The sequence below is a fragment of the Taudactylus pleione genome, unplaced genomic scaffold, assembly GCF_031769625.1.
Source record: "Taudactylus pleione unplaced genomic scaffold, aTauple2 ptg000256l, whole genome shotgun sequence".
NCBI lineage: Eukaryota > Metazoa > Chordata > Amphibia > Anura > Myobatrachidae > Taudactylus > Taudactylus pleione.
In genome coordinates this window covers 5,192,975-5,219,081 of record NW_028284658.1, presented here as the reverse complement: position 1 = coordinate 5,219,081, position 26,107 = coordinate 5,192,975, and the positions used below count along the sequence as shown (strand labels likewise).

Below are 26,107 nucleotides of genomic sequence, written 5' to 3'. Positions count from 1 at the left end.
GGTATCAGAAAGCTAAGTTGTTTTTTGTTACTTTTGGGGTGGCTCAAAAGCCTTACATTGTAAACTTTGAATTTCAGGTAGATCTGGGGCGCATTGTTCTGGCCCTGCTCCCTGAAGACGACCAACCTCAAACTCGTCCCAGGCGTAGGCATCGTAGACATGCAAGGCCCCAGATATTTCGAACACGTGTCACCCTTTTTGGAATGCCCGATGATGAGGTTTTAAGACGCTACCGTCTACCTCCCAAAATCATCATAGACACTCTCTCATTAATAGAAAGTGATCTTGAGCGGCAAATTGACAGTCCAACAGCAATACCACCACTGACGCAATTTATGGTGGTGTTACATTTCTGTGCCTCAGGATCGTTTCAAACAACGGTGGGAATAGTGGCGGGCATCTCCCAATCCTCCTTTTCCCGGATCCTGAGGGCAGTGATGGAGGCACTTTTCAAGCACCTCCATCATTTTATTAAAATGCCTTTGGATATGGGTGCCCTTAGTGTGGCCAAGGCCAATTTTTACCAAATAGCTGGCTTCCCACACATCATAGGGGTTGTGGATGGTACTCACATACCACTTCAGCCTCCAGCACGGCTGGAGGCAATATTTAGAAACCGTAAACACTATCACTCCCTGAATGTAATGGTGGTATGTGATGCCTCCCTCCAGATCCTGTCCCTGAATGCTAAATTACCCGGAAGTGCTCATGACTCCTTCGTCATCCGGCAATCAGGGATATGGCAGAAATTAACCAACCTACAAGCTGGTGATGCGTGGCTTCTGGGTAAGTGGAGACCTTTAGTACATAACAATGTTAAGCTTGATACACAGTGTTCCTGATGTGGTCTATTTTTGTTCACAGGAGACAGTGGATACCCTTGCATGTCCTGGCTGCTCACTCCTTATTTGGCTCCCACACCAGGGCCACAAAGTGCGTATAATTCCGCACTTACAGCCACCAGGCAAGTGGTGGAGCGCTGTATCGGCCTTTTAAAAGGCCGATTCAGATGCCTCCACCGCTCTGGTGGCGAGCTCATGTATGTGCCGGATATGGTGTCTAAAATTGTGGTCCTGTGTGGGATATTTCACAACATTGCCATAAGGAGTGGTGTCCCAATGCAGCCAGAGGATGCCTTACCTGAGGATGGCCCCCCCGAGGTTGGTCGAAGGTCAGTATGTGGGGGGGCCATACGCGATGATGTGGTGGCCAGATTTTTTAGGTAAGTTTGAACAAAACTCCAGTGTTTATACCTAATGTGTTTGTGTTTGTTTGCGAACATCTAATTTTGTTTTTTTTTTCTCACCATCTTCTGTTTGTTCACATAATCTTTGGCACTCCAACGCTCACTACTTCCTGCTACCCTTACCAAACCTGGATCTGGTCCTTTTGGGCATATATTCTGGAACCCATATCGCAACGCCATGTTTGTGGAATCATGTTGGCATGGTCCTTCGTCAACCAGTTCTTGATTTTTTGTTTTTATTTAATTATTTCTTGGTATGTGTTGTATTTGAATTTATCACTGTGTTCTTTTTTTGGGAGTGACCACTTTGTTTTCTCTGTTATGTTGTGAATAAATGTTTGGAGAGTGAAATGGTCTTCCTTTTTTGGGACGTTAACAGCAAGTGTAACCAGGTTAACACAAGTTACATTTGACTAAGGGGTAAACCAGTACTGATGCCAGTTGAGCTAAACTGAAATATGTTTTCAGCTTCCCAATCCACACCAAAAGGAAGCCTGGCCCAACCTTGGGATTTGTAAGATTGGCCTAAGCAGCTTGCGCACCAACTAGGAACCTGGAAAATGTAGAAATATGTAATTGACACTACACCCAAAAAGGGAAATGACATTGTTACAGTTATGTGTTTCTTGTGTCTGTTTGACATACAAAGACAAAACACAATCTAACTTTTAAAAAAGGGAAATCCTTGCAGGAACAGTCTACTTATGTCATGCTAAACTATCTTGGTTTTGGTTTTTAAAAATGAGCCACAACGTATATTTGTCTGAATAAATTTATTTAGAAAATATAACAAAAAAAAAAAACTACTGGCGAAGGAGGCCAGACAGCCGGTCGAGGGCCACCAGAATGCCGATGACATGTTGGCGCATCTGCCCCACACAATCCGCCACCTCTTGCCGACGCCTCTGTTCCTCTGTGGGTGAGAAAAGTGTGTGGGTTAATACAACAATAGGGAATCCACATTAAAAAAAAATAACACAACCAAATCACTCCTAAACCCCAACCCAAAAAAAAAAAGGGGGGGCTGGCAAAAATACAAGGCCTAGGTACAAATTCCCAGAGGTATGATATGTGTATGTTGAAATCACCAGGAAGAGGTAAAGGCAAACCTTCAAAATCACCCAAAGTCAAGCCACAAAAACACGAAGAAAGGCACGACACATGATTACATACAAACAGTTTGTGCTTTAAAAAAAAAAAAAAAAAAAAACATACCGGGAGACAAAACGGGAGCTCCGGAAATACCTCCATCATCCTCCTCGGAGGATCCGTCATTACCCAAAGAATGGGGAGGAGTTATGATGGACTCCGGGGAGGGGGTAATTGGAAGAGGGGTGGGTGGAGGAGAGGGGGAAGTGGGACGGAGGGGAAGGAGGCCCGACATTTCCGGGAGAGGGTCTGGGAAGGATGGGGAGGAGTGGGGAATAGGGGAAAGATTTGGGGTGGAGTGTTGGCTGGGGGTTGGGGCTAGTGGGCGGGAACGCCGTCTGGACGGACGGTCACGGCGGAGTCTTGGCTGTCCCCCTAAAATATGACAAAGAAATTGCGGTTAGTTTATGGACAAATCCGGGCAACAAAACTCAAAAAAAAACAAAAAAAAAAAAAAACCCAAATAGCAGTAGAATGAATAAATCAGAAATAGAGGGGAAACATGCACACGCAGATATGAGTACAAATAAGAAATAGAACAGACAGGAAAACATGCACACGCAGATATGAGTACAAATAAGAAATAGAACAGACAGGAAAACATGCACACGCAGATATGAGTACAAATAAGAAATAGAACAGACAGGAAAACATGCACACGCAGATATGAGTACAAATAAGAAATAGAACAGACAGGAAAACATGCACACGCAGATATGAGTACAAATAAGAAATAGAACAGACAGGAAAACATGCACACGCAGATATGAGTACAAATAAGAAATAGAACAGACAGGAAAACATGCTCACGCAGATATGAGTACAAATAAGAAATAGAACAGACAGGAAAACATGCACACGCAGTTTGCCCCACAAACACAAACATTAAAACCACAATACATAACACTTACTTGCCAGGATCTGCATGCGAAAGCATGCCAGCAAGCGGGGCGTTCGCCGTTGCAGGTCGGACCACCTGCGCTCCAGCTGCCCGATGTTGCGGCGTGAGCCGAAGGACCGCAGGCGGGACCGTGCCTCCGCATACGCGGAGCGCTTCTGCCGGTTGGTCATGGGTTGAGGTTGGCTGGTGATCCGGCGATCCATGACCTCCGTAAGCACCAGCAGCTCGCGCCTGGTGAATGCGGAGGCTCTCATGATGGCAATGGTGTTTTTCTTAAAAATCATTTTTGATAAAGTGTGTAAAAATTTTCTGATTGGCTAATGTATTTTGGAAATTAACAGGAGCAATTTTATTGGTTAGTGTATGAGTCATGTGTTCGACAGGGCCAGAAATCTCTGGAGAGTTATGATAGGCTTGATGCAGTGACATGCGTAAGCAAATTTAAATAAAGAAATGAATCCAGGGAAATATGCGGGGATCCACAGCAATAGTACAATTGTTTAATTGTGGTTCACATGTTTTTTGAACAATAAAAGCGAATGTTTCATCCGTACGTATTCTGCGGGTAAACACAAACACGGACAAGAGTAAAGTTTCTTGCATTGTGTTGAAAAAAACAAACAATTAAGCTAATTGATACATTGATTGGCATGATACGATTGATGGAGGTAGGCAGAATAAAGGAGCAGGTAATCGACATCTGACAAGGCCACTTCCTGTTTATACTTGTGCGTGCGTTCCTTTCAAGCCATTTCGGGGATGTACGCTCGCTATTTCGTACGCTCGTTAGTTAGAGGAGGGGTCGTCAGAGTTTTGGGAGGAATTTTAGATGCGAACGAAAATACGAGCGAGCCATTGAATTTAAATATTTTTGTACGTACGCCTAACGTACGTGCGCCCGCTTGCGAGTGGGTCTGAATCAGGGCCACTGTCTGCTACTGCTCGACATACAAAGGAGAACATATAAAGTTATGGCACCATCTTAAAATTGTATACTTTTTTTCCACTGTAAACATTTACCAGTCAATAATGAACTGCCAGAGGACTCTTTACTGGACAGCCCAACCAGTGATACTGGTAAAGTATCTAACATCTATATATAAAGCCAAATCATATTTCGATTCGCACAAAGTATATATCAGTAACAACTAACTGGAGATGAATGCTGCAGAATCCATGAGAAGACATAAGTTGGACACACATGATGACAGTGGATTCACTCACTCCGGTTCTGTAATATCTACTAATGCATTAAGGATGATTACTGACCAGAAATGTCTTTCATCTTTTCTATATGTTAGAAGTTGCCATAACAGCAGCAATATATACTACAAACTAACATAAAACTAAACTATATATAAAACAGTCACAGCACAAAAAGACACAGAACACTGTTTATTGTCCCCATCCCATCAAAAGCAGGGTAATGTATTAATGTTTTGTTAGATCCCACTGATCATCAAGTTGTTGTTTTGCAGCCAAATTCTTGTCTCCTTTCTTCATTCACCTACTTATCTACTTTCATATAAACTGGACCCTCTCTGACATGTAATTTCTTGTCTCATCTTCTGTGGACATTTTTTATTGTTTATTCTTCAATGCTTGAATAATATTAGTCATTTCCTACTTATTCCTTCCTTAATCCTGTACATAATCTTTCAGTAATCCTCCTCATTATGTGCTACATGCTCCGTCAATTTACATTCCCATATTTTATACCTGCTCTTATATTCTCTCATGCAGGTTGTCGAGACCCACCTGATAGAATAAGCCTTATACGGCTATGCTTTTCCAGTAGTAATCATAAGCTCTCTCCTCTACTTTTCTACGTCTGACAACCTGTTTCCTTATTCCTCTTCTATTTCCCAGTCCCTGTTCTTTTCTGTAGTCACAGTGACTCGCTCCACCCTGTTTCTCTCCCCGTGCTATGTGTTCATGTGCCTAAATATTCAAACAACTAATTGCAGTTGTGCTGGCTTCACATCCATATCAGCTCAGGTGCGGCTCTGTACAATCAATTATTGATCGTTTTATTTCTCACTGGAGATAATTATCCAGGTATTTTTTTGCAGACACTCAATGTGGACTTGGGAGACAACCATCCAGAACACTCATATAAATCACATATTTTATTTATTAGGGGCATGGAGAGCATTATACAGAGCAACATGTTCATTATCGGTGTATAGACATTCTGCATCATTATAAAGTGCCTACTTTCATCATTAATATATTATAGTGTGGATTCATTATCAATGCATAAATATACAATGTCTTGGTTTCTAGATAATAGGCATTGCTATCATGTGTAGGATACCGTATACTGGCCAATGTAACAAGTAGCAGGATGTTCAATACCTATAGGTAGACACAAATTATTCTAAAATAGTGTTATGTTAATGCTAACTATCATTATACAGCACTGATTTAATGATCAGTTAATACTGAATAGATAATCTACATCATTATAAGCTCTAGTACACTATGTTCATTACCAGTGTATGGATGCTAATTATCATTAACAGTGTTTTTGGTTCCCAGTGCAAACATACTAATGAAAATTATACACTGAAGGTTTGTAATCAGTTTATATATACGTATACATTATTATATATTGCAGTAGGTAAATATTCAATATATTGGCTATTACTACTCAGGTTTTCATGGGTAGTTCTCATGGTTCTAAACTGTCTTAAAGTAGAAATGTGATTTAATGAAGTGAAAGCTAATCGTGTCTCAGAGAAGTTGAAGTGGTCATCAGATCATTTCTGAATCTGGAATATTGTAGGTTAATGTAGCACAACAGTTAGCCGGAGAAAGGGGCTCATGCAGACCTCCTGGTTATAAGTAATTCTCCCTTTAGGCTTCCTGCTAATGATGAAGAAATAACAAAGACCAGCATGGTACATTCATGTGGCTGAGCAGCAGGGTTCAGTGCTGGTGTCTTCTAATTTACTAATCTGCACAACCACACAGTTGTAGGTGTACAAATGCTATGGGCACTTTGCGATCCAATGCCTCTCAGCAAAATTAATAGACTAAGCTGTCAACCTTTACAAAAAACAACAAGGAGGAAGCCCTAAAAATAAAGCAGCCCGGACTATGGGTTTTATTGACAGCCAAATTTGTTACTTTCCTGACAGCAGGTTTCTTTCTGTTTATGATGTTAAACACCGGCTCTTGTTTTTTGTAATGCAAAGAGGCAGACATGTCACTCCAAAAATGCCACTTGAGGAAATGTTCTCACCTTGGAAAAAAAGAAAATGAAGCTCTAATATGTATAAACACTACATGGAAAGGTTGTCACCCTGCCTTTATGATCGTCTCGATTCAGACCCGCTCGCCGATATTTGTATTGTGCGCATGCGTACGCATTGCAGTGCCCGTGCGCAAACAAGTCCATGTGATCGGCAAGCATTCGCTCGCTGTGCATAGACAGCCTGGTTGAATGAGTGACAGGACAAGCTGTTTGCGGGTGGTGACGGGTTGGTTGATGAAAACAGGGGAGTGGTAGTGCGAATGCAGACATACCAAGAGTCTTAACGCCATTTCAGAGGTGTGCATAATTAAGAGGCAGCGTCATAGTACACGTCACGTGGCTGAATTTTTTTTGCGGTTAGGTACGGTCTTCCACAGTGCTCCGTTCGCTTCCGATAGTACTCGATGTTACCGATGGTTGCATACACTTCCTGGAGATGACGTGTATAAGTGGGCATCTTAAGACAGGCTGGTGGGTGTCTGCATACACAGTGCAATCGCACGCCAAGACATAGTGGGCGTGCTAATGCCTTGCTGTGCGATCGCCTGCCTTGCTGTGGGTTTGCCAGATTTGCATACGCAGGCTGCGTGTGAACGCATTTAGCGAGAGGGTCTGAATCGAGCCCTGAGAGCACTAGTAATAATACACAAGTGACCTCAATATGTGTATAAATTGCCAATGTTAAAATATGTACAGTACAAATACCATAATGTGTCATTAAACATTAGAGTATATTGAATTCAATATTAGTTTTTAGACTTGTAGGATACGCTGTTAATAAGACACAATCACTATGTAAAAAGAAAATGTTGTGTTAATACTTATGTCCTTTTTTCCATGCCCTACCAGAACCACCAAAGCCTATTGCACCTCCTGAACTTTTGGCAGTGGGAGCTACATATTTGTGGATCAAACCAAACGCCAACTCGATCATTGGCGATGGGCCAATTGTCCTAAAAGAGGTGGAATACCGGACCACGTCAGGCAGCTGGGCTGAGACCAATGTGATGGATGGACCCACATATAAGCTATGGCACTTAGATCCTGATGTGGAGTATGAAATACGTGTCCTGTTAACTCGTCCAGGGGAGGGTGGTACAGGACCTCCAGGACCACCACTTACAACTAGAACAAAATGTGCAGGTAGGCTGGAGTGTATGCTTGGTACTTCTGAGATTATTCTTATTAAACATTGAAAATATATTTATGTTCTTATATTGCAGTGTGCGACGTTATTACAAATGTATTTCCAGGCAACAATTGCAAAATACAACATGCAACTTATTACAAATGAAAATGTAGAAATTTCCTCTCTTCTTTGCAATTGGTTTGATTTTTTCTTAGATTGGGCTGGTTTTACCCTTGTTACATAATTACCATAGCGCAATATTTTTGGGACATTATTGAACCAGTCGCAGGTAGGCTCAGAAACCGTGTTAATTTTGTCAACGAAAATTTTTACTAAAAGTGTTTGTCAATTATAGTTTTTTCCAGGACTAAAATGTAACGAAAATATACAAAACTTAATAACGAAAATTACGGCGAAACCTGTGTTCATGATGCCCTGACGAATAACGACGAGACGAAATAGCTGGATCTGTTGTGTTCGGACGCGTCAGCTCTGTCCTTTCTTCCCTCCTTCCCAAGTCTCCCTTGGCCTCTCCCCATCTGAGTGCTTGGCACGTGTGGGATCTTGCGAGACTGCGATAGTTGTAGTATCTGGGTAATGGGTATACCCAGGAAGCACTGCGGAACCCGGGCGTCACCCATGTCCTTATGAGTTGTGACATGGGATACGGGTCGTGCACAATTAGACTAAACTGTAAACTGAGATCCAATGACTACATCTTGCCTAAAATGAAGCAAGAAAAAAAAAAAGACTAAAATGTGACTTTAATCTAAATACAATTTTAAGTAAGCGACTAAAGCGGGGCATACACTGTGCGATGGCACCGTGCGACATAATGGGGGATCCGACATCTGATATAATGAGCGGTCCCCACACATGGTGCGATCGGGAGGCCGACCGCCCGATATGCCAGCTCCCCCCTCCCCTACCCGCATAACGCTGCATGGGATTGCATCCCCTGATCAACTGATCCTGCAGTAAGATCAGTGGGTGCGATGTACGACCCCACGGGTGCGTGCTCGGTCCGCCATCAGGCCCATACACGATGCGATATAGCAGCCAAGTCGTACCAATCCGTTGGATCGCCTGCTTTATTGCCCCGTGTATGGCCCGCATAAGACTAAAACTACATTGAAAATCCTTGTCAAAATTAAGACTGCTCAGAAAAAAAGTGATGAATTGATAAAGGGCTGTTTAATGTTTCTAAAATGCGAAGAAATTGATGGAAGGAGGAGCAGACAGTGCCACTATTTAGGGCCAGAGGTTTGTGTTTGTGACATTTGTAACTTGCATTGTGCTTCAAGATTGCTAGGTGCTGTCTACCTTCCACTCTTATGCTGGCAACGGCATCTCGCACCCCTCGCGGCTCGCTCTGAGCCTGAAATTGCATACTTTTGCTCAGAGTCCTATTGGGCTGAAAGCACTTTTAGGAGAATTTGGCCTGCTGTAAGGTGTGGCCATTGCCGTGATGACTCGAGTACATCACGTGCAATTGGATTGACCCCATAGTATCTAGTATCAGTTTACGTCTCCATCTCACTATCATTGTGGAATGCCATGTGCCCTGCTCTCTTTATTTCTGTCTCTATTATTGGAGAGTTGTATGAGAGAGTGCATGCAGCTCGCCATTTGTACCCATGTCATGAATACAAAGAGGTCTTTGTCCACAGCATTCTACCACTAAGTTTCTGCCAGCTGTTCATAATAGAGGTGCTGGGTGCCCCTGCATCCCATTATAATGAATGGTGTTAGAACCACCAGAGCCATAACTAGACTTTTTGGTGCCCCGTGCCAGAGGGAGCATTGGCACCCCCCCCCCATTTTTTAAATAGGGACATAAGATAGTGCACCTTGAAAAGGGCCATGGCCTCATGGTGAAGGACCAGGGAAGAGATAGGGGAGGTCAGGAGATGGTGGGTATAACAGAAGAGGAAGCTACAAGTGAGAATGATAATAAACAGGAAAATTGACAGGACCAAACAGCCCCCCCCCCCCCCGCCCTGCAGTGCCCTGTGCCATGGCACTGGCCGCACTACCCTAGTTACGGCTCAAATAACCACTTTGCAATGTGTAAATGAAATGAGACCAGAGAAGTATGCTTGGTTTATTACATGACTCATATACATATTGCTTCATTACTGAAAACTGCTTAAGTATAACAAAATATAATTATGCAAACATTCAACTATTTTCATGGTAATTTGGCTTCCAAATTACAATGTTATAGCTCTTCATAAATACCTATTTCCTTAGCATATGTAATATAGTAACTGATGCTCTTCTTTTTACTATTGGGTTGTTGGTCTTGTTTCAGAAAGAAGCATCCTCATCCCCTCTCTCACTGTCTCAGTCCCTCTCACTCTGTCTCATTTCCTTTTTTATGGGTCTCATCTTTACCATTGCACTTTTTTCGCACAGATATTCTATTCATGTCTCCCTGTATTTCATTTTGTGTCTTCCCTTTATTTGAACCCTTCTGACTGTCTTTTATCACCCTACTGACAGTGTCCTGACCTGTATTTAGGGGTCTCCCATCCTATTTACAGCTTTTTGCCATAACATAGCTTGATGTATTATCCCCACTTTCTCTGTCTACTCCCATTACCATCCTGTTTCTGGCTGCACCACATTACATCTATAGGTGCCTGTCATCTTTGGTGATGTTTCACCCCTTTTTCTGGCAGTGGCCTTCCCATTTTCTAGCAGTGTCCTGCTCTCACTCTATGGCTGTCTCCCATCCACTTTATTTACTGTAGCATTGACTCTCATCTCATCAGCCCCTGACATTGTCCTGCCCCATCCTGCCATATCTCTGTCCTATTCCCTCTCCGGCTGTGTCCCATCACATTTCTGGTTTTGTCCTTCGAGTATCCCATCACCTTTCCCTGCCTCCCAGCCCATCTCTGGTAGTGTCTGACCTCATCTCTGGCTATCTTCCATAACCTCTCTCAGGGCCTGATTCAGAGCCGGACGCTATTTGCGCTCGCTCGTGCAGAAAAAGGGGCCGGATATTTTAATAGAGCGCTCGCTCTTTGCGGTCTGTTGACGTCTCTCTGTCTGAGCGAGCGAACAAAATATGCGCTCGCTATTTTGTAAAGACGCCCCCTGGCCGTTCGCATCATACGTCATCTCCACTATTTATTAGATTAATCGAGTACATCGAAAGGCGTCTGAACTGCTCGCAGTGCTTGTGGTTGGATTTTCCTACCGCAGTCATGCGAACAGTTCAGGCTAAGAGACAACCAAGTGACGTGGTCGATGACGCTGCTTTGTTAATTATGCACACCCTTAAAACGCCCGTTTTGACCGTTTGGCACGCATGCGTTCGGATCTCCACTCCCCGTTTTCAAGCACCTTCCCCTGTTACCACCCACAAACGCCTCATCCTGTCACTCAAATTAGCAGGCACTCGCTATTTTGCGAACACACGATTTCCGACCGCACTGACTGGTTGGCGCATTAGCATTACAACCCATACGCATGCGCAGATGTGCGAACATCGCTCGGAGCGAACGAGCGGCCACTTACGAGCGGCTCTGAATCAGGCCCTCAGTCCCTTATCACTTCTCTGGTGGTGTCCTTCCCAATTCAGGTTGTCTACTATCTCCATTGACTCTCTATAATCCCAACTTTCACTGTATTTCATCCAATCTGTGGTTGCATTGTCCTGTGCCATCTCCCATTCACTCTATCGCAGTGTACTGCCCATCTCAGGCATTCTCATATTCCCTCTTTATGTCTTCCATAAGCTCTCACATCCTTCCTCTCTCTCTCTCTCTCTCTCTCTCTCTCTCTCTCTTTCTGCCCCAGAGAGTCCTATAAGCTCTATTCCATTGTCCTGCTTTGTTTCCGACTCTGTCCTATCACCTCTCCCTATCTCCTTTCCCCTTTCACCCTCTGGGTGTCTTTCATCACTTCTACCTATACCCCTTCCCCTCTCTGCCATTGATCTGACCCATGTTAGGGTTAATTTAATTACTTCTCTTGGTCTTCCATGACTTTTTTGGCATTATCTTGCCCATCTCTGGCTGCCTATAATCCCATCTCCTGTTCCCTCACTCTGTCCGATACCTTCTTTGGCTACATCTCTCCCAGTCTATAGCTGCACCATCTGTGATTGCATCCTATACTGTCTCTGACTGTTTTTCTTTTCTCTCACACTGTCCAATACCTTCTTTGGCTGTGTCCCTCCCAATGCACCTCTCCCCATACAGTAGTTGATGTCTCCTATTCCCTCACTGTACAATGCCCTCTTTGTCTGCATCTCTCCCAATCTCTGATTATGTCTTTCCCTGATCTCTGGCTGTGCCTCTGCCTATCTGACTTCATCCTATACTGTCTCTGGCTGTCCCCTGTTCTCTCACTCTGGGCCTGATTCAGACCCAGTCGCAAGCGCTGTGCGCTCGCAACCGGGTCGATGGTGGGCCAGTGCGCACGCGCGGCGTGCGCGTACTGTGCGTGCCCCGGAGCGAGCGCAAAAAGCGCTCGCTCCGGGACTCACTACAAAAGGGGCGGCTGTCGATGTTGATCGACAGCTCGATCCCTTTTGTAGGCGCGGCCAGGGGGTGGCTTCACAAACGGAGGCGTTCCCAAGCGAACCAGTGATGTCAGTGAGAGAGCTTCCGGCTCTGTTAGACCCGAAAGCTCTCTGGGGCTTGCGGCCACGAGACCCTACCCAAGGGTCTCGTCGCAAGCCTGATGGCCGCTCGCATAAGCTGTGGGTTTTAACCCACAGCTATGCGAGTGGCCAAAAGGCCGCAACTTAAAAACCAAGCACCCGCCCTGATTCAGAGCGAGCGCTCACTTTTTGCGAGCACCTCTGAATCAGGCCCTATGTCCAATACACTCTTTGGTTGTGTCTTTCCCCAATATCGGGCAGTACCTCTCCCCATGTTACGTCATTTTCTACTGTTCCTAGCTATCTTTGTTCCCTCACTCTGTCTATCTAGTAAACTCTCTGGCTTCATCTCGGATAAGATGGTCGCAATGGCATCATGCTGAAGCTCACTCAAAATGGGCCTGCTCAGGCGGTGTCAAGAAGTCAGCGTCGGAAGGAGCAGATTCTGGCTCCAGCACTCCCAGTATACAGGGACAACACGCTCATGTTTCCGGAAATGTAGGCTAACCAGCACCTGCTCCACCCCCAAATGGCCGCAGCTTGGCTTGGGGGCATTGCATGCAAGGACCCCCAACATGCACAGACCCCCAACAATAGGAGGTGTACTCAAACCATTAGATTTACGTACATCTCTGAATGAGGCCTTCTATGTCATCTTTTCTCTGTATATCTCTGCACTGGTTTTTTTGGTGTTTCATCCACTGTTTTGCTAATACTATCCATAGTTTACATTCAGCATCCCAGCAGTCGGGATGCCAAGGCTTACATTACCGACGTCAGAATATGCACACCGTTCAGAATCCTTGCGCCGGCATCCCGATAGTCAGGATGTTGAAGGTAAGTAACGAGGTTTGGGGGAGGGTTAGGTTTAGGGGCTAGGCACTTGGGGAGGGTTAGGGTTAGGCACTAAGGAAGGAGGGTTAGGTTTAGGGTGCGGGGAGGGAGAGGTTAGGTTCAGGCACTAGGTGGGAGGTTAGGGTTAGGCACCAAAGAGGGAGGGTTAGGGTAGGGAGAGGGGGAGGGTGGGTTAGCATACCGATCAACAAGTGTCGGTATCATAACCGTGTCGGGATCCCAGCGTCGGGATTCTGACCACCAGGATCCCGACTGTCGGTATTTCATACCGATTTCTTATCCATTCTCTTGCTTTGTTCAATATTCTCTTTTTTGCCATGATCAATCTCCTCTTTATGAGTGTTCAGTCACCTATTTTGCTGTGTTTCATCTTCTGTTGGCACATGTAGTCCCCTTTTTGGAGTATTATTTTTTTATTTATGTCCTTTGTCTCTATTTTCTGTTTATTATTTATCCACTCTATTGCCATGTACTATCACTCCTCTCTCTGTGTCCCATATTTTCCACTGCTGTTTTCTATCTATTACCTCTCTGTGTATGATGTTCCCTTGCTGTGCTCTACCCCGCTCTTGCTGTGTTCTATCGTTTCTCTCACTATCATGTCTCATATCCTGTCATTGTGTTCTATGTCTCTCTCTCTCTCTCTCTCTCTCTCTCTCATTCTGCCTCATCCACTCTTGATGCGATCTGTGCCTCTGTCTAACTCTCTCTCTGTTACATCCCGTCTTATTGTGTTCTATTATTACAATTGGTCTTTTTCAAGCTCTGAATATTTAAAGAAGAGCCTTGCATTCTCTGAGTATATTTATAATCACTGCCATTGTATGCAAGCCCTGTGTACCGAATTACACTTCACGCTTATTGAAAGAGAAGCTTGTTACTTTCTAAAGATACTTTGTATAACTATGCAGCGCACAGCATCCAACACTTGGTTATCATAACCACAGGGATACAAAAGCTTAATGTGTGGTATCAGCCTGTCAGCCTGCCTCTATGGATGTGTGTCTATATATATTTATTAGGATGTACAGTAAATAGCTCTGCACTCACAACCCCATAAGCTCTCAATCACTGGGGTGTACCCCAAAGTGTAGTCCTCCCAGACTGTTAATAAATAACCATGTAGTGGTCTATTGATATAGATACAAAGGCACTCACCAGATTTGTGAAGAAAAAATTGTAGTTTATTATGCCAGTCATACCCTTGATCACTACTGTACAAGTTGTTGATGGGAGAAGATGCTCTAACATCTTTAACCTGCTAACTAGCCGTGACCTGTTTGTTGTGCCTTGATAAAGAATCTATTGGATCCGAAACGTCTGCAATGTGTGGCACTGTGGTAACATGTCACATTTTTGACTGAGCAGTGATCATGGGTATGACTTTGGTATAATAAACTACACTATTTTCTTCACAAATCTGGTGACTACCCTTGTATCTATGGGCCTGATACAGCAAGGATCGCAATTGCAAAGTTGCATGCAGGCAGCTTTGCAATTGCGATCCTTGCAATAATGCAAATGCAGCAGGAGGTGTATGACACCTCCTGCCGCATTTGTGATACCAGTACTGCAACGGAGGTCGCAGACTGGGATCACCATCGCGATGGTGGTCGATGGTCGCGATGGTGGATATTGACGGGCTTCCGGGCAGCTGAGTAAGTTGAGTGGGCTTGCGAGCCCAGGACACTGTGTTGATCAACGTAGATCCTGGGCTAGCCACTCCCGGAAAACTGGGCATACACGCCCCCATTTCCGAGAACGTCGGCCGCCCCCGTACCGCCCCTTAAATGCCTCTGCCTGTCAATCATGCAGAGGCATTCAAGGGTTTGCGTGCGACTACGCAGGGCCCATTATGCACACTCACAAAATGGGTCCTGCGCATGCACAGATTCACAATAATCGTGAATCTGCGATCAGCAGTAAACCTGCGTTCACTGCTGAATCAGGCATAATATATCAGTAGATCATTACATTGGTTATTTATAAGGATGTATGTATTAATATGTATGTGAAATCTTGCTTATCTGTATGTACATATTTCAGATATGCATATTTTTAAATGTATGTTTTATTTTATATATATAGATAGATATATCTGGGAATGTATGCGATGTACATGAACACTTTGTGAAAGGGCTCTGAATAGTTAAACACCTGCAGCTACTGCCTCCCTTTCCTTCTTTCCCCCGGATCTGTGCTGCAGAAGAGGGAGGCGTTTGGGCTGGAACCCTGCAGGTAAAATGAGGTGTTTTTATTGTAATGAAGGGAGCGTAGTACTGCAAATTTCTGCGGAGAGCCGATGCACCATACCGCGTCCAACACAATGCCTTCTCCCCAGGAAACCTCCGTCTTTCACAGTCCCACCCCTATTCCACTCTGTGATTGAGAATATGATTTCCTCCTAATTATAGAGTGGGCTTAAAAAACTGCTACATTATCCCATTGAAAATGAATGAAAACAGGCGTGCAATTATTTGTATATGGCGTTTGGTTTATTATATAGGTTTACGTGTACATTGACTGTTGATGTGTGTACTATGATTACACGATTGCGTGGATTCTGACAGATATGATTTTAATAAGTGTTGTGTAGTGCTAAATGTAATGGAAATATGGAAAATGCACAGTGTGCACATAACTGCAGGTATATACAGAGTGCACCTTGTTTCATAAAGTGTTATACTATTCTAGTAAGTGGCAGGCAGTTAGAGGATAAATGTATCTGTTCCAACTTCCACATGTGCTGTTCTTTTAACCTTATTTCTAATTTTGCCTTCCCCAACTGCATTGATGTCTGCTCATATTGTAATAATCATTTGTTAGTAAAAGTATTAGCGAATAGCATAGTTTTAATACCTCACATCCAGAATTTAAAAAGTAAGGTATGAAAAAGGTTGGCGGAACTTGATGATTACATATGCATCATGTCATCACGCCCAATGCCCACTCAGGGTTCACTGAGGTAAGTGAGTCCTGATAATAAGATTCTCGTCTTCCATCTTACAAGCATGTCAGGGTCCTCCTGGGATAATGTCCTGCTCTCCTGAGAGTGAGGTTGACCAGGAGTCTTCTGGACATTCTGGGGAAGGTGGCAACATATTATAGTGAGTAATGGACAGAGAGATGGAAGTCTGATGACAAGGAAACAGAGATACAGCCATTCAACACTCAGCTGCACTTATTCACTCAGTACAGCGGATATAAAAAGTCTACAAATGCTTTGTAACTTGGGATTCGGTATATATGTCGACAGTGACCATGTTGACATGATCATAATGTTCAAAATGTCTTAAGGTAAATATAGCCCTAACCCTATCCCATTTTCATTGTCAACATTTCAGCATGTCAATATTCTGTCTACGTCGATATTTTGCAGGTGTCGAGATGTATGATGTTGACATTTTAACCATCATTCTAGTGTTTGACATCATGAATAGTGACCATCAACAATATGTTTGCAAACCGTAACATGAAACTACTGGCTTTTGTAATGTAAATCATGTCAGACCTCTTTCTCCGTTTTATGTGACCTAGCAACTAACAAAATGCAAGTGAAAAACAAATAGACAATTGTTTAGGAAAAAGAAGTGAAATACAAACCCTACAATACTCTGGTTGCATAAATGTGCACACCCTTTCATAATGGGGCTGTAGCTGTGTTCAGAGTTAACCAATCACATAAAAAATCATGTTGCAATGTAATTAGCATACACCTGTCAGCAATTTATTGGGATTAATCTCAAATAGAGATCAGCTGCTTATATAGGATATCCTTGCATATTTTTTTGGTTGCATCCTACTGGGACAGCCAAGGTCCACAAAGAACTTTCAATATCTATAGGTTCTCACTGTTAAAGGTACCAAGAAGGATAGTGGTATAAAGTATTTTAAAGGCTTTACATGTACTGTGGAGCACTGAGTATTAAAGTAGAAAAATTGTGGCACAGGAAAGATATTGGTAAATCAGGATATCCCTCAAAGTTGATGACAGGACAAGAAGAAAATTAATCCGCGAGGCTACCAAGAGGTATATGGGAACATTACAGGAGCTGCATGAATTTGTGGCAGGAACTGGTCACTTCCTGCATGTGACAGCAATCTTCTGTATACTACATATCTGGGCTATGGGGTAGGGTGGCAACATGGAACCTACTTTTAACAAAAAAGAACATCCACGCATCTTTACATTTAGCAAAAACAATACATGCAATCTCCCCAAAGCATGGTGGAAAATGTCTTATGATTTGATGAGACCAAAGCTGAACTTTTTTGTCCTTAATTCTGAAAGATATATTTGGCTCGAAGACAACACAGCTCATCACTTAAAGCACTCCATACCTACTGTGAAACATTGTGGTGGCAGCGTCACACTTAGCGGCTACTTCTCTTCTGCTGGGACAAAGGCTATAGTCAGTATAGAGGAATTAATGAATAGCTCCAAATATAAAGATATTTTGACATAAAACCTACTAGCCTTTGAGAGAAAGCTGACAATGAAGTGTAATTTCACGTTCCAAATCACACACCCAAGCCAACTTAGAAATGGCTATAGGGACAGTGGTGGTACTCCCAGTGGCAATGGAAGCATTGGCACCAGCTGTCAGGGGGGCATAGAGAGATCTATATATAATGGTTGCCTGTGCTCTGCTGATCACTGCAGCGTCGCAGGATGACAGACGGTGCTTGCCAGCGGCTGTCTGGGACAATAATATCTTGTCTTTCATCATTGTGACACTACGCATGTGACACAAAGACGTCATGCTTGCCACACTTGCACTGACAGAGGAGCTACGTCGAGAAGAGGAACTGCAGCCCACAAGACACCAAAGAAGCTATGTGCCTGTGGGCTGCAAGGGGCAGGATGTGGGGGAGACAGAAGAGGGCTGGCTGGATCTAGAGAGACACTGCAATGCTGAGACATAAGGGGACTGGCTGGAGAGACATTGGGGATTCTGTTGAGACAGAAGGATGCTGGCTGGATCTGGTGAGACACTGCAGGACTGAGACAGAAGGGGACTGGCTCAAGAGACATTTGGGGGCTGTTGAGAAAGAAGGGGGCTGGCTGGATCTGGAGAGACATTTGGGGTCTAGACAGATGAGGCTGGCTGGTACTGGAGAGACACTGCAGGGCTGAAACAGAAGGGGACTGGCTGGAGAGACATTGGGGATTCTGTTGAGACAGAAGGGGCTGGTTGGATCTGGAAAGACATTGGGAGGTCTGTTGAGACAGATGGGGCTGGCTGGATCTAGTGGCACACTGCAGATCTAGAGACAGAAGTAGGGGGAGCACTAACTTGCATTTTGCCTTCAGGCTCCAGCTATGAACTTACGTCCCTGTATAAGGATGGAAACTCAAAATCTTAGAATGGCCTATTGAGAATCCAGATTTGAGTTTCATTGCAAACCTGTGGAATGACTTAAAGAGGTCTCTGCTTAGGAGATCTCCTAGAAATTTGTTGGACCTTGAATATTTATTTTGCGAATAAGAATGGGATACAATTGTAAGTCCATGGGTGTGAAGGTGATAGAGACTTAAAAAAAAAAAAAAAGTTTCCATAATAAAAGCAAAATATGATCTCACAAAGTATTAGTTTATGGATGTGCACACTTATGCAACCAGTTTATTGTAGGTTTTTTATTCCACTTTTTTCCTACAAATTGTCTATTTGTTTTGCCTTCTATTTTGTAGATTGCAAGATCGCATTAAACATGGAAAAAGGTCTGACATGGTTTATCTTGATCTCAGATATCACAAACACCTGAAATTTCAATTAAGAGTGTTTACTGAATATACACGTAATTCATGTTTATCTTCAATCCTGGTCTGTGGTAACTAAATTAAAGGACAAATTAGCTCAGAAAGATTAAGTTGCCTAGTGCAAAAATAATGAAACTATCTTAAATTCATTGAAGTGGCTATCAGTACAAACAAGGCAATGTGAAAGAAGCCAAAAATGAAACAGTTCTGTTGCATTTTCATTATAATGTAACACAGTCAGTTATCTAGTAAGGGGGACGCTTCTCTCAACAGCTGGTTGTTGCAGTACTTCAAAATCTTTATTTTAATTCAATTGCTTTCTCAAGGAGAAATATGTATGCAAATCATATACTTCATAAGCTATTTCAGCAATTAGATACTTAATAAACTTAAGTGAAATCAGAGTTAAACCTGAATATAGTTTGTTGCTTTTTTTATCTCTGCTGCAATACTCTGCAAATAAATAAGGCTTAAATGATGTATAGTTGTCCTACACAGCTACAATATAATGATGTTTATTAACGAAGATCCTTACACGAGACTGCAAGGTACAGCCATTTCTCCTCACTGACCTCAGACATGTATCTCATTACTTGCAAACTGTTGTTTAACGGAATTTTTTTTAGTATTATTGATGTCCCTCTTTATAATTTGCATAAGTGCACAAATAACATGAGCTGCTCTCCTGTAGTGTTTAAAAGTACATTTGCCTATTTTTACATTAATTTGTCCATTGTATGTCAGTTTTTTTAATACAGAAGTGGAAAATGCCATTATTAGGTGTCATTTTGTTTGCTTTGGGGAATCAGTGGTGTAACTCCTGGAGGAAATGGAAGCGTTCACCCCAGGCACCTGGTGTTTGTTGGTGCATCTGCAGTGGCACCAAGATACAGTAGGTGGAGAGCTCTGGTGGCTTGCAGCCTAGGGCGCTGGACCGGCTCGAGGCATGTTCGACCAGTGCGGTCGAATAGGGGCGCCACCCCATAGAGGGCGCACCTCCCCCCCCATTTTTCGGGCACTGCCCCGCTGTTCCACCCAAGGGATGAAGTGTCCTGTGGGTGGTCAGAAGGTTGGGCACCTCCACCATCGCGCGGCCGGCCCCGGAGAAGAGGAATGGATGCCGCGTGCATGCGGATGGCCATCGACCATCAATGATTCAAAATCAGCGATGGTTTATGACCGATGTCTAAAGTTTTTGATATCGATGGGGGAAAACCAGATGGTTTCCCTCCATTGATGTCAAAGCATAACTGAATGTTTTTTTGTTTTATTTTTGTATTAACAAGTGCCTGGACATGGAGTAAAGCTCTGACCCCGGCACCCGGGAAGCTCCGCCCCATGTTCTGATTGGCCTATGGGCCAGCCAGTCAAAAGACAGGGATGACCATCGATTGGTGAAACCATTGATGGTCATCCAGTGAATAGTTTCTAACCATCAATGGTTACTTGCTATTTTACCACCGATTGTAACCATCGATGGTTACACTGCCGATGGCCATCCCTAGCTGGGGGCAGCCCAGCTACTAATGTATTGCTGGGCTCGCCCCCAGCCTGACGTTAACGGGAAGTGTGCCAAGCGGGCCACCCCAAAAAACGTATTTTAGGGGGTGTGGCCAATGGTAATTAGGCCACACACCAATTTTTGGATGCACACGGTGTTGCCACGCGCGAGTAAGGGGCGCCAATTACCCATCTGGCACAGGGCAAGTGAGTAAGATCTCTCCTGGCCTGAAGTTATCTTCATTCAAAGTAAAGTACGACACAGGAAATAAGCTTTGTTAACATATCACAGTAATATATATTCTATAAATTCATAAGTAAACTATTAAAACAGGGTTTGGGGTTGCTCATAACTAAACTCATGTCATCCTGTGCAGTATTTAAAGCCATCTACCCTTTATAATGAGACTGCCCACTTTTTAAAAAATATTTCCTCTCCCCATCAGTTCCCCATGGAGAACTATCTAGAATCTATCCATAACTTTACAGTAGAGCACGATGGAAGAGCTGTAGATGGAGTTTTATGCACAGAAAATAAGCTGGCCTTGGAATTATCACCACTCAGCTTTAGGTAATATGGAGCGACCCCTCTATTTGTTAAACCAATGAGAGCCTTGGTTTAATTAGCAGTTGTTGCCCATAAGTGGACCAGCCCTTTACAGCTCTGCCACTGATTCTTGGCAAAATCAAAGATTGAATTTAACTGAATGGAAGGGTGTACAAGTCCTGTAATATACTTACAGTATAAATAAAATGTATTCTTAACATTCACTTGAAAGTCATAGACAAAGTTAAAATAATTTGCTTATAAATGGAATTCACCGTAAGACTCTGTCAGTTTTTGTCTCTCCGGCTTTTGATGCAAGCTTCCTGATAGTTCTGGTGCACACATTCATCTTAAATGTTTCCTTAGGCAATCACGTGTATCTCCCTTCTTTTTCTTAAACATGCTCATTTCAGTGACAGTTGCATGGACGCTAAAGCATCCTTGCTGACATGATTATCATACGTGATTCATGATGAAAAGCAACACTATTATTATATAGTCTATTAACTGGAATTGTAACCCAGCTATTATCTTGTCCATGACTGAACTCCAGTTGTTTCCAAACTTTTAATTATTTATAAACATCTGCTACCTGCCTGTTTGCACCAGGATTTGTAACTGTGCAGACTGTCAGATGCCTACAGGAACCAATAGAATAATGAAATAGAAGCGAAGCTGAAACTCCTTTGCCGTGTTAACTGGTGAATAGTTGGTTGCTCGTTAGATACGGACTAGTCACTATTGGCTCACCACTGACACAATGTGCTTTTATGTCATACAAGTCCACTAAACATAGGATGCTTGTCATAGGAATTCTACTGTAAGAGGCACTGAGATGAGAGTTTTGGAGAAGACAGACAAGTAAGGTGCTTGGCAGGAGCTACTGCTCATGGTGCAAATTGTTAAATTGTTTATATATATATATATATAAAGCTTTTAATATGAAATTCCACAATAATTGGATTCAGAACATGTAAATTGTTTGATCTTTTGTGATAACAGAATTAACTACAGGACAGGGGACAGTTCATTGTCCCTAATGAAGGGATCCTGGTGTTATAGTATAGATAGCCTGTGTCCCTTCTGGGGTCGTATTATGTGTTTCTATGTTAAAGTAACTAACCCTAACTTGATTATTAGGCAATATGTGCTCAACATTTATAAAATTACCTGTGGCCTTGAGGTAACAAAATAAGCCCACAGAAATAAGTTTCCTCACTACAAGGAAGAAAGTTGCTAGTCTGGTCATTGAGGCTGTATCATCCACATGTGTTCTGTGACTTCTGTCCCAAACTTTTTCCCTGGCTTTATCCATATAATGCCTGCATTATGGTAAAGACTTGACAGGCTTTTTTTAATGACAGTGTCCTTAGTCTTGTATTATGTGTCTGTCTCTGGGGCCTTCTGGTTCAGCCAGTGAAGAGCCACCTGCCATGGTGTGATTCAGCCTGCGCTCCAATGCTTGAAGAGTCAGGGCTGCTCAGTACAGATAAAGGATCCAGAGACAGGTAGCACACAGTCTGTGCATGAACACACATCAAGGGCAGTGCCAGCCCGCTTGTTGTATAATGCATGAGGTGGCCAGCTTTTGAAGTGTGGACAGAGGCGGCTTAAATCTCCCACTACTATACTGGTCTCTCTCACAGTTACATTCAATTTCTCTGGCTATTTTTTTTATCTTTTATTTCCTTTTGCATTTCCTTTCCTCGTGTCACTCTGTTCCTCTTTCTGTGCAGACATTTCTGTGAACCATCCTTCTGTCCTTTTATGAAACCTTTATTATTGATAACTGTTCTCTATTTGCCCCTCATCTGTGTTTATCTCTCTCTCCATTCAGTTATTGTGCTTTACAACGTTTCATTTCTGCATTTTCCACCCCTCTCTTTCCCTATCACCACTTCTACTTTCACTCGTTCTTTATTTTACCTATCACACTTTCAGCTGCCTGTCTCTTACCCCTCCTTTGTCTACTACCCTGCTTTCTCTGCCTGTTTGTGCTCTTCTATTTACTGTTTTATTCCCCCACTTATTTTTCTTCTCGGCCGCTTTTCCATCTATTTTCTCTATCTCATTCGTCGCTCTTCTATTCTCCTTTCAGAACCGTCTTTCCCTTTTTTTCTCCCTGTCCCTTTTTTATTATTATTTCACTTTAGCCACTCTCTTTCTTCCCCTCTGTATTCTGCTCCGTCTCCGTACACTGCTGCTTCTCCTTTTTCTTTCCTTGCAAGTTAAGGATTCGTTGCACGCTCTGAGCTGGACAGATTTTTTTTCTCTGCGTACTCGATAGCTCCCACTTCCATGAGTCAGCTCAGAGAGCTGCGGCCCCATTGTCTGAGGCTGCGAATATGTCATGATGAAAATGTAATCACACTGAAAATAAGACACACAATTTTTCCAGGGACAGAGCAAAATAAATGAAGCAGAAAGTGTATGATAATATGCGGAAATGACTTGGATCCGACTGCATTCAGCGTAGATTTAAATAGGCTATAGCAGTGACTGGGCTATAGGACTATTTGGTTGTTAACCCTTTTCACAGAGAGTGTTGTCTTTAGTGTTCTGTGGGTTTAGTCCTTAAGAGATGTGAAGGGACAAATAAAGTAGTATGTTTATTGGCTTAAATCAGGGGTGTACATACATACATACACAGACATTTATGTGATGCACTCTGCGTAACCAATGTATGGAATGTTCTATAGGTACAGTCAGCAACCCCAACCACTGATTAACAGTTCTGATTGGATACTTGTCCCTGATAAACCCCATATTAATTGTATTCTTCATTGACTCCCAGATTAAATAAGTGTTTTTTTTCTTTTAAATCCAAGCCACCATCCAAGCCACATATTGACCGTGATAAATGTACCTTGCATGTTGCTAATCAACCCCTGTAATTACCCTAAAGTATACATTGTACTGCTAATTCCACCCCACCCCCCCATTAATGTTAATATACATCCTTTGTCCCTAACTCACCCATAAAATATACACCCAGTCTCCTTAATGTTCTTGAAGGTGTCATGAAGAAGCAACCTTCTCCAAGTGTGGTCTGCTATAATTCAGCTCTGCAAGGCAGATGTTAACATATGTACAGTGCCTACAGCTCAGTAATAACCATACACACAGAAGAAGCGTGGTTTATTTTATCTGGATTCTAATATATATATATATTTTATCTTTGAATCCAGTTGATAGATTGCCACTGACAATAGGTACTGTATGACCTGCTATCATCAAACATGCAAGAATATGGGACACATATATATGTAAATAGGAACATGTAACCATCCAAATAATAAGAAACATGTCAGAGACTGCTTCCACAGGTCAGTTAGTAGACATTTATATTGTGTATCCTATCCGTTTGTCATTGCTTTATGCCTCTTTGAGGTCACTGATTACTAGCGAATCTGTAAGTTTCATTTCCTCTGAATATTGATTTAGCTCATTCTCCATCAAGTAACAGACACACTTTAAATGGTTGTACATGGTAAAACTATTTTCAAGCTGTTACCTACATTGAGGGACATTTATAAAAATAAGAACTATATGTTCTATTGATAAACTTGAAATTGTTTGCAACATTATGCCACATTTATAGACAAAGATCCAGAGGCGTAGCTAGCTATTGATAGGAGGAGCGAAGATGGAAAAACAGGCAGGGGCCAGGCACAGGTGCTTCAAACTTCAATTATCAACATGTAGCTTCACTTGTCTCCTTTCCTGGCACTCCATTTAAGAAGGGCTTACAACAATACATATATTTGTGTGTGGTCCCTGGTTGTTCCTAATATGGGACTCTGAATCCAGACAACTGTCTTGTAGTCAGTTGAATAATCCTGCTGAATCTAGTTGATACTGATATGAAATTATGAAACAATGTTAACAAGCTAGAAATTCCATTCAAAGTCAGTAGTCATAGAACACTAAAGTTGAAAACAATATAAATATACAAGTACATTGAGCTACAAGCTGTCTCAGCACTGACAATTGTTATCAGTAGAATATGGATAGTTCTATCCATAGTTATAGTATGATTTAGAGGTGGACACCCTGCTGTTGTCAGTGGAGCAATTTGTTTTGCAACTGCGCATGCGCATAAATGTAAGAAAACCCCTACAGGGCATGCGTTACCCTGAGTGTACTCACAAAGGTGCTGTTGTCATCAGGTCACACAGTATCTGAGATGGAGAGTGGAGAGTGCAGAGTGATGGGTGTTCCTGGGAGATGGCCTGTAGTGAAGGCAAAAAAAAGTCAGTCACATGAGCGTGTTATGGGACTGTCGTGGACGTGTCAGTGAAATCGGCCACGTTCTCAGATGCACAGCATCATCCACAGAGTAACCACATGTACTATTATATATACATGTATTGCCAGTGTCAATAATCTGTGTCTGAAGGTTTGTAAATGTAAACTGCCTTCTAGTTCAGAATGTGTACTTGCTGTCTTTTTTTTACTAGTAAATTTTTACATATTAAAGTTTATAAATAAGTATGTGCAGTCAAATGTGTCTGTAACTGTGAGTAGATGAGCATGTAAGCATACCTCCCAATACATGTGTGGTAAAATTTGGGTGGCGTGGCATAGTGACTTGCCATCGTTTCCACCTTCTTGGGGCTACCCTCCAGGCTCTCGCCATACTGTGAAGATGCCCACTGCTCAAGAGTGTTCCCCTCATCTTTCCCCTACCACAGGACTCTGCAATCTGCGGGTGGGACAGCGGGTCAGTCCCTGAAGAGCAGGTGGGTATGTGTGTCAGGGGATGTAGTGTTAATGATATTTTTCAGACCCTCCTCATTGCCTATAACTAAAATGCATTTAATGTAAATACTGTGTGTCTGCAACTCTCTTGTTCGGTTAAGTGTGGTCGATTCAGACAGAAAACATTCACCATAGTTTGTCACTTACCCAGTATCAGACCCCTAGTGTACAGTAACATGGTTTATAATAACAAGATTGAGACGAACAGTAGATTTTTATCATTTCTATTAACATCTACTGATTAATATTTTTAATTACTTTAAATGTCAATAAAAGCCAATTTCATTCTACACCTAGTTAATTATATTATTGCCCATTATCTGGCAAGAGTGTATTCACATACATAATGTAAAAATACAAATAGAAAACAAAAAATACAGA

General features: G+C 42.7%; 1 protein-coding gene across 7 annotated transcripts in view; it reads left to right on the top strand.

Moving 5' to 3' along the window:
* Nucleotides 1-26,107, top strand: part of PTPRT (protein tyrosine phosphatase receptor type T) — a 308,272-nt gene that overhangs the window by 212,798 nt on the left and 69,367 nt on the right. For all 7 annotated transcript variants that reach the window (XM_088480611.1, XM_088480612.1, XM_088480610.1 and 4 more), the window contains exon 7: nt 7,405-7,698. In XM_088480611.1, the coding sequence (XP_088336737.1) occupies nt 7,405-7,698 (294 nt within the window). The remainder of the gene's footprint in view (nt 1-7,404; nt 7,699-26,107) is intronic.